The sequence below is a fragment of the Labrus bergylta genome, chromosome 13, assembly GCF_963930695.1.
Source record: "Labrus bergylta chromosome 13, fLabBer1.1, whole genome shotgun sequence".
In the NCBI taxonomy this organism is placed as follows: Eukaryota; Metazoa; Chordata; class Actinopteri; order Labriformes; family Labridae; genus Labrus; species Labrus bergylta.
The window spans coordinates 8,704,189-8,722,897 of record NC_089207.1 but is presented as its reverse complement, the minus strand read 5'-3'; the positions used below and the strand labels follow the sequence as shown (position 1 = coordinate 8,722,897).

General features: G+C 39.4%; 1 protein-coding gene across 1 annotated transcript; it reads right to left on the bottom strand.

Annotated features, from left to right (window-relative positions):
- Window positions 1-3,893: 3,893 nt before the first annotated feature.
- On the bottom strand, window positions 3,894-17,806 carry cyp27a3 (cytochrome P450 family 27 subfamily A member 3). The gene is made up of 9 exons (XM_020651247.3): window positions 17,401-17,806; window positions 15,777-15,967; window positions 13,790-13,989; window positions 11,141-11,338; window positions 9,875-10,038; window positions 9,609-9,775; window positions 9,284-9,365; window positions 8,888-9,094; window positions 3,894-6,192 (listed from the first exon to the last, which is right to left on the bottom strand). Exons 1-9 carry the CDS (start codon window positions 17,635-17,637, stop codon window positions 6,034-6,036), a joined length of 1,605 nt encoding a protein of 534 aa, XP_020506903.2. The 5' UTR covers window positions 17,638-17,806; the 3' UTR covers window positions 3,894-6,033.
- Window positions 17,807-18,709: the final 903 nt, after the last annotated feature.

Here is an 18,709-nt window from a genome sequence, read left to right as displayed (position 1 = left end):
TGCCTTTGGCTTTTTGTTTAATAAATTTAGTTTTCTTTTTATCTGCAATTGGGTCCACCTCCCTTTGTTTCTTCAACCGATCATGACACTCCCCCTATAGAATCTTTCAAGCCCGGCGCAGTTTCAGTAGATGGCTGATCATCATGAGTCTGGTTTTGCACAAGATTTCTGCCTCTTAAAAGGATGTTTTATTCTTGCCACTGTAACTTTACTAAATGTTTATAAATGATGTGCTCATCCTGGATTAACTTTGGGTCTTTGTAATAGTAGCTAAAATGTGTAAGGTCTTTTACTTGCTCTTTGTTAAGTGTCTAGAAATAAAAAAATAAAATAAATGTGAATAATGATCAATCTTATTTTAGCTTGTTCTTTGTGTGGCTGTCCAATCACTCCTGATGGTCTGGATGAAAACAGGATTAAAACTGGATTAAACCCCTCATGCAACAAGCTGTCACCATCAGCTGTCTGTGAGCACCATGGTAAAACTGTTCACTGTGGGGTCAAGGGTTCAATGGTCCTTGACCAGCAGTCCAGTGAGAACATGAAGGATGAAGCTAGGATTTAAGGGGAACTGAAGTTTAGATGAGTTAAAGTCCTTCAGTGCAAACTCAATTTAAGAAAAGTCCGACTAGCAAAAGGGAAAAAAAACTGTCAAATGTCATGATTACATTTCCAACACAACTGTTCCATCAACTTTCTACTGTTAATGTGTGCAGCTACTATGACAAATGAAGAGGATAGAGCATTTTAAATGTTGAAGAAACATGAACAAAGCCTTCATTGATACATTTGGAAATTTTAGTACTACAAAAGTCCACCAGATGGCAGCATTGGCCAACTACAGTATAGACAACTGACAACAACACCTCATCATGTGGGAAATTCCAACAATTCATGGACGTGTTTAAGGAGAACCATAAAATAAATGTCAAAGAGAGAGCCTTTTTGTAACACATTGTAATTGAATATTAAGGTGGAGCTGTCAAGTCCAGTTCTTTGTTAGTTATATTTAATGCATGAAGTGATTTTGCACTCTAAACTACAGCGACAGTGTTAAAACTTTTCCTTATATCCGTTTAATGGGATGGTATGCATTAAACAGTGGCACGTATTTGGTGTTTGAAGAGGTCAATCTACGGAAGCTGTGATTGGCTGAGCTTGCAATTATCTATCATGCCAATCTAATTTAGTCACAAGTTAATTGCTTAATAATATTGAGACCACAGGGCTTGTGTGGTTGTCATACTGGGTTCATTTATTGAGTTATCTCCAGACGACAGAAGGTTCATGTCTTCAAGTTAACGAGATCATTTCTTACAAGGACACTTTGTTTCACAGGACATTTACAGAGAAATGACACATTGATGTCTGGCTCATGCGATCACACCTACATCTTTTTGGATCACCGTCCTGTGTGTTTGGTTGGATTAATAATTGAAAAAATTTAATTGTGTACGTTCATCTAAGGCAGCATTGGATATTCTTGAGCTTTTAATGCCAATATCTGCTTGCACTCACTACCAGTTTAAAAACCCTGAGCATGAACTCAAACTTAGAGCTGAGTGTTTAAGCGTTCATTTCAAGATGAAGGTTGACAGCGATCCTGTCAGAAGCTTGAACGGTGGGGTTTTTTCAGCCACCAGATGGAAACAGAGAACAGCTTTTGACAATGAAATAGAGTGAACACACACACACACACACACACACACACACACACACACACACACACACACACACACACAGCAATGCCTCTGCCATATTAAGCCCTTTTGTGACCTTAATGCACCCATCCTGCATGTTTTGAATTTGTTTATCAGCATTCTCAAAACCGGGTTATTTAGAAGTAAAAGTCTCAACAGCGTTCATGGATCAGAGTATTAAACTATCTTGGTTGTTCATCTAGACCCGTCGTGGTAACACTTTAAATTAAGGTGCTTGTAATAAGCATTAATAACAGGTAATAAGTCACTTATAAGACCTTATTAGATTCTTATTAACACAAATAAGACTATATAAGTGTTAATATAGGCATAATTAACACATTTATTATGTCTTATAAGACACTTATAGGCTAAGACTCTTAAATGAGTAAGGAATAGTTTAATGATGAAAGTTTGTCCTCTTGTTGATTTCATTCTCTTTTGTGGAGTCTCTCACACAGAACTTCAGTGTTTCATAGTACAGTTATTACAGTAAAGTGTCCTATGCTGTCTTATCAATAAAAAGCTCAACAGTAAATTGATAGAGAAAATCTTTAACCTTTTTTGTAGTACAACAGAGCTAATGGAAAATTGTGAATAAAACAGATGTTATTTTAATACTTGGTGTTAAATGCAAAGTGCTTAAATTGAGATGAAGCCTGTGTTGATGCTGACGTGCACGTTTATCTTTATAGGGGTGGTGTGACCTGTCTGTAGGTCAGGTTTTGGTAAAAGGCGGATTTTGGGCTCATCCAGAAGACCATCCATCGACAAGAGCATCCACCATAGAACTATGAGCAGCTAACTGGATAGTGAGCCCAACCTTTGAGACCTCAAGTGGGATTAAGAAGACTGTTTCTTCTAAGGAAGAACTTCCTTCACTACTTCAGAGCAGCAGAGGCACAGACTAAACAGAAACACACACCTGGATTGAACCCCAACGAAAAAGACTGGGCTTAGACACTTCAAATGTTTGTTTTATTTCATGTGCACACTTTATTAAATTAGTTGTTAATTGCATTAGTAAATTGTATATTGTAATCTTGACCTGCAATATTTGTGTTCCTTACATACAAAGTTTGAAAATGTATTCCTGTGTGCGTCTCTTGACTGGTATTCAGACCTTCAACACTTTATGTACAGTAACGTGGGTTAAAAACAACTACCGGTATGCTTTTTCCCTGAATTTGATCAGATATGTTGGTAGCTATGACACACCAAATGTTTTCATAATGTTGTTTACAGTTAACGTTAAAGATAATATTTGTATTTGTAGTAGCATTTCTTTTCAAAAACTTTTTGAGTGGAAGTTCAATAGACCTCCTTTTTGTTTCTGCGTTTACTTGAAAGTTGGACCCTGTTCCCACTGAGCTGTTAATAAGTGCATAATAAAGTATTGATTAATCTTTATAAGTAGTGTTCCCACTTTAGATCCAGTACCTGCAGAGGAGCTTTATTAACTCTTAATAAGTGCATAATAAAGTATTTCTTAACCTTTATAAGGCATTAATATGAACCTAATAAAGTCTTATCAACCTTTATAAGGCATTAATATGAACCTAATAAAGTCTTATCAATGTCAATAAACATCTTATGAATGTTGATAAGTGGTCTAGAAACAAGTTTATTTGTGTTAATTAATATCTTACAAGCCAATTATAAATTAATTTATAGTTTAATTAACACTCAATAAGTCTTATTAATGTTCATAAACATCTTATTAATATTATGACGGTATGTAAAGTGTCAGTACATTTCTAATAAGAGCCTATAAGTGTCTTCTAAGACATAATAAATGTGTTAATTATGCCTATATTAACACTTATATAGTCTTATTTGTGTTAATAAGAATCTAATAAGGTCTTATAAGTGACTTATTACCTGTTATTAGTGCTTATTACAAGCACCTTAATATAAAGTGTTACCCTAGTCGTTCCCAAACTTAATCTGCAGGGCTCCCCTGGGCAGATGAAAATATTTCCAAGGCCCCCCGCACTCCCTCTCCATACACATCAACATATGTCAACATTCACTAAACGCACCGTCAGTCTCTCTCTTTGCTGACTTATTCCCATATTTTCAGAATGTATCTCAAACATTGGCTGCTAAAAGTACAGGATAGCAACATTAACATGAGGAAACAGGACAGAGTTCCAGTCTCACACAATGTGTTTGAGTAAGACAACAATCATGTTCCATATTTCTGCCTTTATTTGAATAAATCAGGAGAAATATGTGAATAACATTTGTTAAGGACTCAAAGTGTTACTGAAATGTTCATGGATAATTTGGGTCATTTTGACCAACTGAGGCAATAATATATGAAATGTTGATATGAAAATAACAAAACATTTAATTATAAAACAAATCACAAATAAAAAACAAAAATACATTGAAGTATGAACAACAATTATTAAAAAAGCAGTAAAACTGTCAAAGGCAAAATGTTCAAGATAAAATTTAATCTCACTGCCAGTTCAGTTCATTTAACACTACAGGTCTGACAGGCGTTAATACGACAGTGAACGTTCATAAGAGCACTTAAATCAAATTAACATATCTTTATGATATGATATATACATTCAATAGCAGCTTCTTATAAACCGACTGAGTCCACTAACAGGTTTGTTCTGTGTGCTGGCAGCTCCCTTTTTCCTATACAACACCAACGCCTTGTTTTCTCATGTTTTGAGTTAGTTTAGGAGGTAAGTTGGTCGTAGTTTGTTTTTCCTTGATTTATCAGGTTAGTTTGGTTCCTCAGTTACGGTAGATGTTTGGGTACAGAGTCACCCTAAAACGTAATCTTAGTTATTCTTATTGTCACTAATACGTTGCTGTATGTTATTTCTGTATCGAAAAATAAAGAATGATAACGTTAACTATTCTCCGCTTGGGAAGTGAGGGATTTGGGACGTTATTGGGGTTGTGTCTTGGCCTCCTCTAGATGGGGCATAACAGCTGTTCAGAATTTTCCATGCTCAGGGTCATGAATGGAAAAAAAAAAGCACTCGGCGTAATCTGTATTTTTTCACTGTGCAACTTTTGGAAAACTGTTTGCCCAATGTCACTTCTCCCTCACCAACCTATCAAAATCAAGAAGGGGGGGGGCTTCTGATATTAAGTTTGTCAACAATGTCAGATGATAAACGAATTGTCTTTTCGAAGGTACTGCTAATGCCAGGACTCGATTCCTTTACATTGTTTTTATGAATCTTTTGTGAAATGTCCTTTAATAAAATAAAAATATTTAGCATACGGAGTGATTCAAAACACCTAACGGTCAAGACTGAGGGAAGTGGAATGCCGAAAGATAACTTTAATTACCTAACAAAAAGAGCCAATGAGAAGCGCTCTAAAAGTGGACACGAGCCCTGATGGTGCCAATAGACCATATATTCCACGGTGGCCATTTTGCTGTGATGTCATGCTCAGGGTGGGAGGTTCAGAAGTTGTTATGTCAATCAATCAATTGATCTTTATTTGTATAGCGCCAATTCATAACAAATGTTTTTCTCAAGTCACTTTACAAGAGAGCAGGTCAAAGACTTTACTTTGTGTCTTACTGTTACGTCTCAGGTTTGAGTCATGCAAACATTGCAAATCTGATCGACTGTTTTCATTTTAAAGCCGCCCAATTGATAAGAAACCACACAGACAATGGATGATGAAAATCCTCATAGTCTGAGTTAAAAACACATCAGAACACAGATAACATTAGCCAACAACACACACTTACATTTGAGATAAATGGATACGACGAATACATTTATATAAGAGCTAGGTAAAACATACTGGATCTATTTCTAGCAACATGGCCGCCTGGTAAATATGGTTGTTGGACCAATTATAGCGGAATACTTTAAAGGATAAAGCCAGCTACATTCAGTATTTTTTCTCGTTTAAAAAAACGATACCACAAAGAAAACCCACTTCTGTCCTTTTATCCAAATCATGATATCTTAATCCACTAGGGCTCACTGTTGTCTAAAAAATGTTTCTTCAATGAGCTAGCTGTGTAGTTAAAATTGACTCATTCCAATTCAGCAGCTTAAAACCTCCTCATGTCTCCTGTTTGAGTCACATTAAAAACACTGAAAGACCACAGAGACAATCTGCTTTATGAAATGCTAGGAGCCAAGCAAAAGATGAGAACCAAAGAACATCAAGTTGTATAAAATAAAACTCCTTCTGTACAACCTTTTCACATTTTCAATCAGTCTGTGTTTTGCATGTTTCAGTTGAGGTCACATTCCAGCCAGTCCTCATGAAGTGAATGTGTTATAAACAAGTGCTTGGTGACAGGCAGACATCACAGTGTGAATACTAAAACAGCTCACAGGGAGACTCTGGTGGCTTCCCTCGGCTCCTCCCGCTCCCCTCTTCTGTCCAGAAACTGCAGGTTGATGGGTGTAGCAGGGCAGAGCAGGGTTCTGGTGATTGGCTTGACGTCTGTTCCAGCAGGATCCGGCCTCACCTCGTAGGTTTTAATCAACTTCAAAAGAAAATAAATTATATTTTTGCCAGGATATTAATTTAAAAATGCAGACAGAGAGGGCAGACAGTCGATTTTTGAGTTAATAATTACGCACTGTTTTCGTAAGCTGACTGAATTGTAACTTGGATTTTTGGCTGAAGACTGAGTCCCAAGTGGGAGGAATGCTTGGTGGTTTGTTTGGATCACAGTGCCAAGACTAACAAAAGAAGAGCAGCCTTTGTGCTCTGACTGGGGAGTGACTGCAGGTCGTATGGCTCCCTGAATGTAGCTGAAAAATAACAGATTTCTGGGGAGTAAAAGTAGAGGGAGCTATTGAACTGGCTTACAAACTAGTGTGACAATTTTGGGGGCTTGCAGGAAACAAAAATAAGTGATGCAAACAGTAAAAAAAGAAGGTACAACCGAAAGAGGTTTAGGATATTTCTATACACTAGTGCTTCAGAATAGAAGCATTTAGGAAAATAGTTACATTTGTTTCCTGGTAAAGCAAATAACACCTACATTTTAAAATCTATCTATAAATCTATAAAACTCTTGGGAGGGGAGCCGGATAGCCTAGTGGTCATGTTGCACATTACATGAGCAGAGGCTATTTTCCTCACTTCAGTGGTCGTTGGTTCGACTGAGGCCTTAGCCCCTTGCTACAGGCTAGCAACATAAAAAAACGAGCAAGCCACTTTTGAACAGGGCGGAATTTAAAGTGACGCTGTCACATGAAACAGGTCAGGTGTAGATTCATTTTCAGCCTTACATTTACCTAGAGGTCCTCTCACAAAAGTTGCCATGCTTTTGCTAGCAGTGAAAAATGGTGTGCAATGTTTTTGTTGAGCCTCGCTGGACGCCCCCGTCATTAGGGCTCTGCGTGCCACTTTGAGAATCACTGATCTAGACAATGAATTACCTCATGTGCTGTATGGTTATAAAAATACATGGTTGAAATAACTTAGAGAGCAGTGTTTCCACTAGGTTTACAGCGTTGGGGGGGTGGGGACAAGCTAACATGCCGACACGGCGACACGACGACACAAACACTTGAAGGAATCTTGGTGTTCATGGGTTACTTTTAATGATAGCTGTCCTTTTCTATCGGAAAGGTATCTTTAAATGACTTATTTCCCTGATTTCTGACTCTATCCACTATCATATCTCTACAATAAAGACACAAAAAGCCCCAAAATAAATCTTTTTACTTGACCTTCACGGGGGACGGGGGGACGACGACGGGGGGGTCCGTTGGGGGGGGCAGGCCACTCTTAGTGTTTGTTTGCCCCCTCCAATACAATGGTAGGGGGAACATTGGAGAGTACAACTTATTCTGCCAAGTCTAAACCTGGTCAGAACGTCTGGTTCCATCCTGACCTTGAATCCAAGCCCAGATCACGATTACTGTCAGCAAGTCAAAAAGGTTGGATTTGGCTATTAACAGCTGTTCCTACCAGCCTGTGTACCAAAAGATGGAAAAGCCATGAAACTGGCAATGTGTGTGGATATAATACCCAGGGAAGCTACTGCCACAACATTTGAAAGACGACCCGATAGTTTGCGCTAACTCAGCTTTAGGAGGAATAATTTTGCCCTGGTACTCCGGCTTCCTCCCTCAGCGCACAGACATGCTCTCAAATGTCAGTGCATGTTTGTTTTCTGATTATGTCGGTTCTGTGATTGACTGACGACTAGTCCAAGCTGTCACGGTTCCCTCATAGCCCCATTTGGGGTAGAGGAGTCAGAGCCCGGAGGTCTGAGAAAAATGGTCTGTCAGAATATGGAATTCGATTTTTAAGCTCTGCAAGCTTGCGTTTGTGAGTAGAGAGTCTGATTTGAGGACATCAGAGGTGCGTCTCTAATCTTTGCAGGTGATCTGTTGGCTTCATCATCAGACTGTGACCTTCGGCACACATGGGGCCGTCTGCAGTTGAGAGGGAGCGTCAGTACCTCCAAGTCTTCGCCAGAAAATTTAGCAAAATTTACAGCCTCGTGGGTGCGCCATCGGTAGAACTGCAGGCAATGCACTGTACTATCGTGGTAAAGAGAAAGCGGAGCTGGACAGCAAACCTTTTTTTTATTAACCAGTCATTATGCTCATCCCTCACCTATGTTGACAAAGTTTGAGGAGTGATTGACAGAATGGGATTATGGATACTCCATCAAAATCAGTTCTTTCTGCAGGGCTGTTGGGCTCACCCTTCAAAAGAGGGTAAGGAACTCAGATATTTGATTTTGATATTGAAAATATTGGTTACATCACGGGTAGCTTCCAAACTTGTGGCCAAAGTTAGGGAAGGACTTTTTTCCTGTTTGAGTACAACCATGCTCTCATTCTCAAAGCCAAGCCAATTATCTCCCAGTTTGGTGTGGAAGCACTGGACTGAACAGAGCCCTGACCTCAATCCCACTTGGCCAACCTGCAGCGAGGCCCTTACAAACCCAACACTAGTGTTTGACCTGAATAATTCTCTTGTGTCTGAATGAGAGAAAATCTCTTGTTTTTGGATATGCATTATCATTCAAGACATTGTGCATGCAGAGGTTTGAGCGGGGAATAAAAGAAATCACTTGGCATGCTTATCTGTGATCACTGAAAAATTCCACATAGACTTCTACTTTTTAATCTGCAGGACATCATGAATAATGCATACAGTTGTAAAAAGCCGAACTATGTTTAGGGAAGCAAAAAAGGAAGAGAAGCTCTCACCCTGGACATAAGGAGATACATCTCCAGCTCTGCCAACCGTCTGCCCAGACACGCCCGGATCCCAAAGCCAAACGGAACTGACCCAAAAGGGTGCTGCTTGGACTTCTCCTCCACTCCTCTCAGCCAGCGCTCAGGCACAAAGGTGTGGGGGTCAGTGAAAATGTTCTCATCGTAGGATGCAGCGTAATGGCAGAGGTGGAACAGGGTCTGTAAGGAACAATATTCCTATTATAATGTAACTGTAGTTTCATGAATAAACAAGAATCATACCTGAAATGTAGGTCAAAGCTATGAGTCGTAGCTTTAAGGCTCAAATATTTGTGATTTCAAATGAAATGAACATTCTCATTGGCCAACATTTTCAGCATTTGTGTCTCTGTGTGACATTTGTCTCACATGTTTGGGGAAGATATAATCTCCGACCACAACCTCATTTTCAACAGAGACTCGTGCGTTCCCTGGTACCACTGGATACAACCTGGAGAGCAAAGATCACAGTAAGAGGTCGACTCAAGTTAGATCTGTCTGTTCAACAAAGCCAGACAGAACTACAGAAAATAAGCTACGGCATATAGCCACCTACTTCTGTCAATAAATCGATTCCCCCCTGGTGCTTGTATAACCGTAGCTCAACTGTGCATGTAAACCTTTAGGGGCAGCAAGCTACAATCAGGTGTATTGTTGATATCACATACTGAAAAAAGAAAAGAATCCTTCTAACCGTAGCGTCTCTCTGATGATAGCCTTCAGGTATGGCATGTGAGAAATGTCATCACTGACTGGCACCTTATCTCCGGGGCAAACACTTATAACCTCCTGGTATAACTTTTCTTGGATTTCTGGCTCCTTGGCCATATGGTACAAACACCAAGAGATAGTGTTGGAGGTCTGCAATAGAGAGGAACATCTGTCTGTTTTGTGCCCCTTCAGTCAGCACTGGTTTTATATTAATTTGGTTTAAAAATAGAACGTTCAGGATCTACTTACTGTGTCGACTCCTGCCAGCAGGAGTTCAGTAATGCTGCCCAGGATCTCAGTGACCGTCATCTGATCACTGAGCAGCAGGTGTGTGAGGTACGCTCCCTCCAAATTCTGGTCCAGGTCGACCTTCTCCTCAATCTCCTTCATTTTGCCATGAACCAACTCTTCAGCTATTGGACACAAGACAAAATCCATCATTTCATTTTCTAACGGGAGAACAAACACTAAGAGTTGACTAGCGTGACATTATCGTCCTGTACATGTAGTTGGTGAAAACAATACACTGTGAAGGACAAAATGTGGACCGGAGGACCTGTGATGTTTGTCCTTTGACTGAGTCTGGTTTCAAAGTTATTCGATTACGCAACTGGAAATTAACCACAAAGTTTGAGCTCTAGTAACCTTTTCTGGCAACTATCTGGAATGGAGGAGGGGCTCAGACAGGATTGTTGAAGGAGTGCTATCGCTGCCAGGGCTTCAGATGAAGGGAACTGAGCAGCTTTCAATGGGCCAAAAGGGGCCAGCTGAGACTTGGTCACAAATGAAAGTGATTTTTGGTGCCATGGTTGAAAAGGAGTGGAAACTTATTTTACTAATTTGAGAAAAAGATCACTCAGTTGAAGCTTTTCCTTTATAAAATGTGGCATTAAGTCATTCAACATGCAAGTTTAAAGATACTGTATGACATTGTGTATGAATTATCTGTTATTCTTGGTGTTGAAATTGACTTTGACTCGACGTGCCTCCTCCTTGTTCTTCCTGATGTCCATATGACGAAAGCCAGACATGAAGACTTATAAGTCTACCAACCTTTGCAGATAGTAAGAATATTTTACTTTTTGTTGGTTTTGGGGCTTTTTATGCCTTTTTTAGAGACAGGAAAGTGGATAGAGTCAGAAACCAGAGAGAGAGAGAGAGAGAGAGAGAGAGAGAGAGAGAGAGAGAGTGGGGAAGGACATGCAGGAAAGGGGCCAAAGGTCAGATTTGAACCCAGGCTGCTTGGAGGAAGATATCCTTCGTACATGGGGACTCTACCAACTGAGCCACAGCGGCTGACAGATTAAAAAAATCTGTGTGTGTAAAAAGTCATAATAAAGTTTAAAGTCTGTAATTGATCAAATGTTGCAGCCTTAAAATATTTAGAATATTTTATCACTCTATTCTACGTGCTTTCTTGAATATAAAATTAATAAAGTACATGACAATGCCAAACATGAACATGTGTTGCAGAATAGCTTAAAGACACAACAGTTGATCAGCAACATTACGTACCCACTTTGAAGAGATAATCCCACGCTGCCACAAACTTTTTCCAGAAGGGCAGGTAGGGCCAGGTGGATTTAGGGAAGAGGATGAGGATTGGGGAGAGGCGGAACATTTCCCCCACCGAGAAGATGAACTGCTGTGTTTCCTCGGGCACTTCTTTGTTCATGCAGCCCATACGGCTCTCGAACAACACCGAACAGATCCCTGCAGTTAAACATAACATAGTTAAATAAAGACTGCTTGGCCTCTGTCACCATCCCAGGACAAAACAGGTGTTAAAGGGTTCTGTAATGGCCTTCATTCCAGAGCACACAGAGCTTAAAAAACTGGTCTTGTAGTGAAAAACGTAATAATTACAACTCTAAGTGATTGATGAACATGTCATCCCAAAACCTCTTAGACCTTAGATTAGATCGGCTACAGCAACAACCTTAACTTCTCTTGTTTCAGGGGTTGGAGGATCTTCTCAAACCTTTGTTTCAAATATAGTTTGTATGCTTTAAAAATGAAGAACTCTCTTCAAGGAAGCTAAGGACACTTCACCAAACCACAACAAAACTCATCCTGCTAGCATAAGTACAGAGAATAATGTTTACAGTGTTCTCTACATGTTAAGTTTATTTACCATGTGCAACACCGGCACTCTGTTGTTCAAGTATTTTACAATTTATAGCTTTTAGTAAATGAATAAAGATCAACACCCTATCACACATTCAATGAGGAAGATACAGCTCGCAAGCTGGTTAGCTTAGCTCTAAGAATCTTAAAAGCGGGAAATATTAAGCTCTGATGGGAACAAATCACCCAGGTAACAAACAAACAAATTAAAGTATTTTACATTTACATTATTTATGTTTAATTTCAATTAAAAAAGATTCAACAAACATGATTGTTATTAGCTAGGCTAGCAGCTGGTCTAAGCAGAGTGAGCAAAAGTGAGCGTGGCTCTGATGGGAACAAAAACTCCAGGGACTAAAATTAAATAAAGTATTGTACATTTACAATATTTAGATTTAATTTACATTTTAAAAAATCTAACAAGATTCTTATTAGCCATGCTAGCTGCTAACGCCTGCTTTCCCTCTTTCTGCTGAGGTTAGAGCAGCTAAAAGCGGCTCACTTGATTTTGTATTTATTGTGCTTTTTATGTAAACAGAGCTGCTCTTTAAACATGGTGCTCTGCATTTCTAGGACACTCTGTCTACACTGTCTAGGAGTAGAGCAAATATTTCATCACACAACTGTAACCCTTTGTGTGCCTGAAACTTCTCCATGTTGAATTGTTCTCTAAGCATGCCTTCTTTTTTCAGACTTCATTCAAAAGTAATTTTTTTGAATATACTTGATTTAAACTAATATATTTTAGGGGAATAATTTAGTTCCATAAAAATGGCAGTATCTCATAAAAAAGAAAGTTCACAGTCGAGTATTTGGTTTTTATCATCTAATTACACGTTTAATGTCAAAGATTTTTAAATATATGCAATTTAACTATAAAAAAGAAGTCATTTGAAATAGATATTTTAAAGAATATAAAGATATATATTTGAGCAGAATCAAAACAATCCTTCCTTTGTCCTTCATGAATTGGTCATCTTTTATGAGAGCTGCATGTAAACTACAACCTGATAAGTAAATGCTCAAACCTGCCTTTGTGATAAGGTAACTCGCCATTTATCTTATCAGCTTTCAAGGCCTAAAACACTCGACAACAGATGTGTCAATGTCTGTCAACACCTGGAATGACGGCACATACGGACACGTTTCTCTCACACGGCCCCTTAACTTGGATGTAAAGGTGGAATGTGAGATCTCCAGCGATCTCTCAGCAGACAGTGAAGCAGAAACAGAACAAGACATGCAGACAGGTGCAGAGGTCTGCACTGGTGAAATGTCAAATGTCAACACTCAAATCAAAGCTGATGGCATTTCCTGCTACTATCTACCACGGTTGTCAACTTGATTATTTCAAATTGCACATGTTGTTCTTGTGTCACAGATTGTTGACACTATATCTGTCTCTATGCTTCTCCTTCCTCCTGCATCTCCCTCTATCCCACTTATCAAGCCTGACAAGGTTTCAGCAGACGGCTGTTCATCATGAGTCTTCTTCTGCTTGAGGCTTCTACCTCTTGGGGCGGCAGTAGCTCAGTCTTTAGGGACCAGGGTTGGGAACTGGAAGGTGCTCAAGTGTAAAAACAAATTTCCCCTCACAGGAATAATAAATTATTATTATTATTAAAGTAAATGTTTTTCCTCTCCACTGTAACTTTGTTTACAGTGTTGCTTAGTGCTCATGATGGATTAATGTTGGGGCTTTTAAGTAAAGTCTTTTACCTGCTCTTTTGTGAAGTGTCTTGAGACAACATTTGTTATTAATTGGTGCTATAGAAACAAAGATCGATTGACTGATATTTGGTTTTGTCTTGTAAGATCTTGTGCTTTCAAGATAAAAATATTGTAATTCTCAAATCATTTTCCACTGGAATTTGTGTTCAGTTATGATTGTGCACAGTTTTTTTTCTGAGGCTCTAAACAGGCCTCTGCTGAATGATATGCATTTTTCACCTCTTTGTAACTAATCTGAATTTGAGAAAAGACGACTTTACACGGCAGTGTAAATGAGGACATGTCATCTGTTTGTTGTCTGCTGACCTTCAAAAGCAAATTTGTAGAGCTCTCCAGTCAGGTCATTGACCATCACTCCCTGCCCATTGGTTTCCCTCAGCCAGGCCACCCTCTCGATGAAGTCTGATACCACTTGGTTGATGGTGTTGGCATAGGACGAGACGTGTTTGGGCTTCAACATGCGAGGATTCAGGATGCTGCGGATGCGCAGCCACTTTGCACCCATTCTGCAAAGCAGGATTAATGATTAGGATTTGTCTCCATCTCAGAATCAATCAGAAATACTTTATTAATCCCTGGAGGGTCATTCAGGCCTCACAGTTGCTTTTATACAGTTGCATTGAAAATGTGGGAAACCTCAGTGTCCTCTTCGAGAATAAATAAAGGTTTGAGATACACAATAGAGAAGTAGGACTTTAACTTGTAAGAAACTCGTAGAGATTAAAAATCTCTTTTTTCAAGAGCGTACTGGCACGATTTACAAAGTTTCACACAAACAACGAGCAGCCACACGTACAAACACAAAAAAAGATGTACATTATTAGACATTAAAAGACACAAATAACAAATGTAAATAATAAATGTTTGTCAAGATCGTCCACAAACACATCATGGAGAACATCTACAGCTGCCTCCAAGTCATTTAACATCCTCTTAAAAGGTTTCGGCTCTTTTTGTAATTCGCTCCAAGTAAAGGGAGCAGTAAACCTTTTTTTCCTTTTTTTCAGTTCTGACTTTTGGAACGGACAGTAAGAAAAGGTCCTGAGATCGTAGATTGTAAGTCCCTGTACTCTTCTGACTGACGAAGGTCAGAAGGTATGAAGGAAGCAGACTAATATAACTAATGAAAGAAATAAAGCAATAAGTATGACAAGTGCAGGGTATTGAAGAAATAAAGCCACATAAACAATGAACAAACTCTTATTTTCCGTAAGGATGACACTTTATTTCAGTCCCCGAAATCCAAAGGGACCAAAGCCAGCCCTGAATTGATCCGATACAAGTACACGGTCACATGATGCTAATTCCTGGCATTAGCTTCTTGTGAAGCCTTTGTGGATTTGCCAACACTTTCAAACATTCGACCCACTCTAGAGGGGATCTGTCCACAGAAAGTAATGACAGGCCCGGAGTAACGGTGAAAAGGGGTTTCAATGTACATCAGTTTATTATTTTAAAATGTGATCCCATCCATTAGTATCAAATCCATGGTTATGTTAAAGGGTGCATTGTGTTCATTTAATACTTGTGTTTAGTGTTTTTTTCCTCTGTATCCGCAAATTGAGTTTCTGTAATGATTTAGAATCATGTTTAATTTGAATCATAGAAAGTCTGTTTATAATACAGCTTTTTATCACATATCACAAGTAATCCTCAAGTGGAAAGAGGTGTTGTTAGCTGGACAGTTTTAACCTACACAGCACAACACCCACTACCCCCCCTCCGTCCTAAATGCTCAACTTTTCATTTGATTGAACTGAAATCAGTGACTTGCACCATGTGGGCAAAATAAACATTAAAGTCACAACAGATTAGGGATTCGGCTCCACTCAAGCAAAATGTTTACGGATGCCAAGATCTTTTTAAAGATGAGCTGCTCAGTTTTCAAAGTCCACTTACTAACTGACTGTATGTATATTGTTGACTTTAACTTATTTTTTTAGTTTTTTTTTAGTTAAAGATTGAATTTATGGCTGGGACAGCGGATAGAGTTGAAATAAGGGCGAGTGAGTGCGGAATGACGTGCAGGAAATGAACCACAGGTCGGACCTGAACCCGCCTGGAGGTCTAAACCCTTCATACATGTGTTACGCTACCTGCGCCCCGATTACTTTTACCTCTGCACATTACATTGCAGGGAAACGTCTTACTCAGAAATCAAGATTGTATTTGAAAGAATATTGGTTTTCTTGTCTTTTTAAACAGTAGATAACAGCATGACAACTTCCAAGGGTGCAGAATGGATTGGGAAAATTAGACATAAAGCTAAATGGTGAATGGGGGTTTCACTCACTCTGTCAGGGGTCCATAGGCCTGGTTCCTGAGCTCTCTGTAGGTCCTCCAGTGGGGCATGTCCGAGCGCACTGGATGTCTGCCCTCCTGCCTCAACACCTGCTCTATGAAGTTGGCACTGGCAACGTTCACAAGGATAATAGGGCCATACTTCGACTTCCACAAAGGACCGTAGATCTTTTTGTGCTCAATCTGGGAGCAAAAATAAACAAACAGGTGTGTACTGAAACAGCAAAACACTTGATTTTTAATAATGCAACCTGTTGGCAACTGGAATCAGAAAACAATCAACACTGTCACCTGGAAAACTGATGTGTAATTCAAGCTTTTGAGGTCGGGTCACCCAACTCAAACTAAAATATTTCTCAACTACGTCTATTGTATCTCAAATGATCTTTATTGATTGAACTTTTACTATATACAAGAAAGCTGTGAAGAAAGGGCACCCCACTGAAAGGACACCCTGGAGAACCCTTCATTACATTCTGTTGATCACTAGGCCTGATCACATTTGATCTTATTGTAGGGCAACTTAGAGGGCACTCCTGCAGTGTTTCTTTGTCCAACATCCAAGCAAGAGCATCTGTGTTGAAGGGATGGCATTGTATTTAATACTCAAAAAAAAAAGCCAAAGATGGGTAACTGCACACACAGGGGACCAAGCCAACATTCCTCTGCTTCAAGTGACTGTTTACATTTTATGGACTTTATGGACTTTATGGATTTCATAAACTAGCACGGAAAAAAACACTTTTCACAGAGAACGATCCCCAACAACAACAAGTACAACAAAGGACAGAAAAAAAAAACTGCAAAGAGAAGAAGACAAAAACTACAAGACAACAATGGACATAATGACCACAAGGAGACAACATGATGACAACAACCAAGAGACACAAAAACGACAACCAGGAAACAAATGTGCTCAAGGAGACAGAGGGAAACGGGGTGGAAACAAAAACAGGCATGCAAAATAAACAGAAATACTACAAGAAAAAAGACTGCAAACAAATAAGACACAAGAAAACCAAAAAGAGGAACGACAACAACAATGAAGCAATTACTGAACTACAGCCAAGCACAACTTTGAATATAAACAGAATCACAAAATCACTTGAATTGACACTAACAGCACATTTTTCTCCACTTTGGGGTTGGTTCCTTTTACATTTCCTGGCCCAGGGAGTCTCATAATCCACTATTATCTATAGTCCTATGAGACTGACCTGTGTCCCACTTAGCTGAGAGAACAAGAGTGCAACTTTATGCTACAGAGAATGTCAGTGAGTGAAAGGACGTGATTTTAAATGGGCTGTCAGATGTGCAAACAGAGGTAACCTCCATTGTACTGGGGTCAGTCAGTTCATCTCAAGACGCAAAAAAACAATGCACACAAACCCAAAACGGTGTATTGACACATAACGTAGGTTATCTGGGTGAACAGATAATTTATTCTGCAGTCAGTTTGCACGCACTGAAAGTCAATGCAGAAATCTGTGTTAGAGATAAGAAAAAAAAACAACTGAAAAAACCTGCAGTAGCGCACTATCTGTCAAAATGTAGGAGAAACAGGTCACAACACATCCTGTGTGTACGTCAGCCCCCCCCAATCACACCCCACTTACCTGCATTTGTTGCGTCGTTTGGAAATACCCCTTTACAAACAGCCAGTTTAAGGTGGCCATAAAACTTGGTCCGCCTAGATCGTCCATAGTTTTCGGTTTGACGTTGGCACCCATCACGGCGGCGGAAGATGCGTCCAGGCGGTGAATGTCCCCATAATTAACGGTGACTCTCTGAAGCCCGTGACACCGCTCACGGTTCCTCCGCAGTCCAAAATGTAGGAGCGATTTCCTGAACATTTTACCCGCAGACCAACGCAGTCTGTTTCTCTCCACAAGCCGTGCAGTCCCGGTGAGCGGCTCCGTGATGCGCAGGCTGATGATAATGGCTGATTGTGTTCACAGCACAGCGTCTATTTATAGCCCCCGCATATCCAAAAGCTACGTGCAAAACGATGAACTTCGTACCCTTCTGAACTTCCTCAGAGAGGCAACAAGAGTCATAAACACATTAACTAATGCTGCTGAAAACAGTCAACTGTTCACCCCCCTCTAACCGGTTTCCTGTGTGGACTTGTCTTGCCTTGTACTTGAACCTTCATCTTGTGTTTTGTTTTTTTTGTTGTTGTTGCCTTATTTTCAATATTATTGATCTACTTCTTTTGGGAAAGTTTTTCATAATAAGAGTTTTATTATCAGAACAAAGTGGAATTTGTTTAAACATCAAAGAGTACAATGATCCTACAGTGGGTTTCATTTTAAACTTTCAGAACAGAATAAGAGGCTGCTCTCTGTTTTATAATTCATAGATGCTGACTGTTTTTTGTTTTTTGTTAAGGCTATCTCAAGCTGTCAGCGAAACTTTGAACTTTGACTTCCATTCTTACAGTAATTCAAGTTACAAAATTCACAAGATCCATACAGATCCACAAAATATTAACCCACTGTGTGATGAATAGTTCAATATAAGTCTGTTTTATGTTTTATCTTCAATGAGTTTATGTAACTTAGCAGGATGTGAATCAAATTGCCCTCCCAGGATAAATTAAGTTGTCTCAATCTGAATTTAGAACATTTATGAACAATATATGGATCACTTTGTCTTTGAGATTTAAGTGTTATTACAGCCTGAACAGTGTTGAATTTTTACTTTATCAAAATGTGCTAAGTTAACAAACAAATGCTACATCATTAGGCGTTATACGTATGCATGTGTGACATGTGGGGAAGGAGCCTCAGGTCGGATTTGAACCTGGGCCACCCGCTCTCAAGTACTTCAGCCTCTGTGTGGGGTGCTAGGCTAACGGTGCACCCTGTTCCCCTTAATCTTTGCCTTTATTTTAGGGATAGGGCAGTGGATAGTCAGAAATCG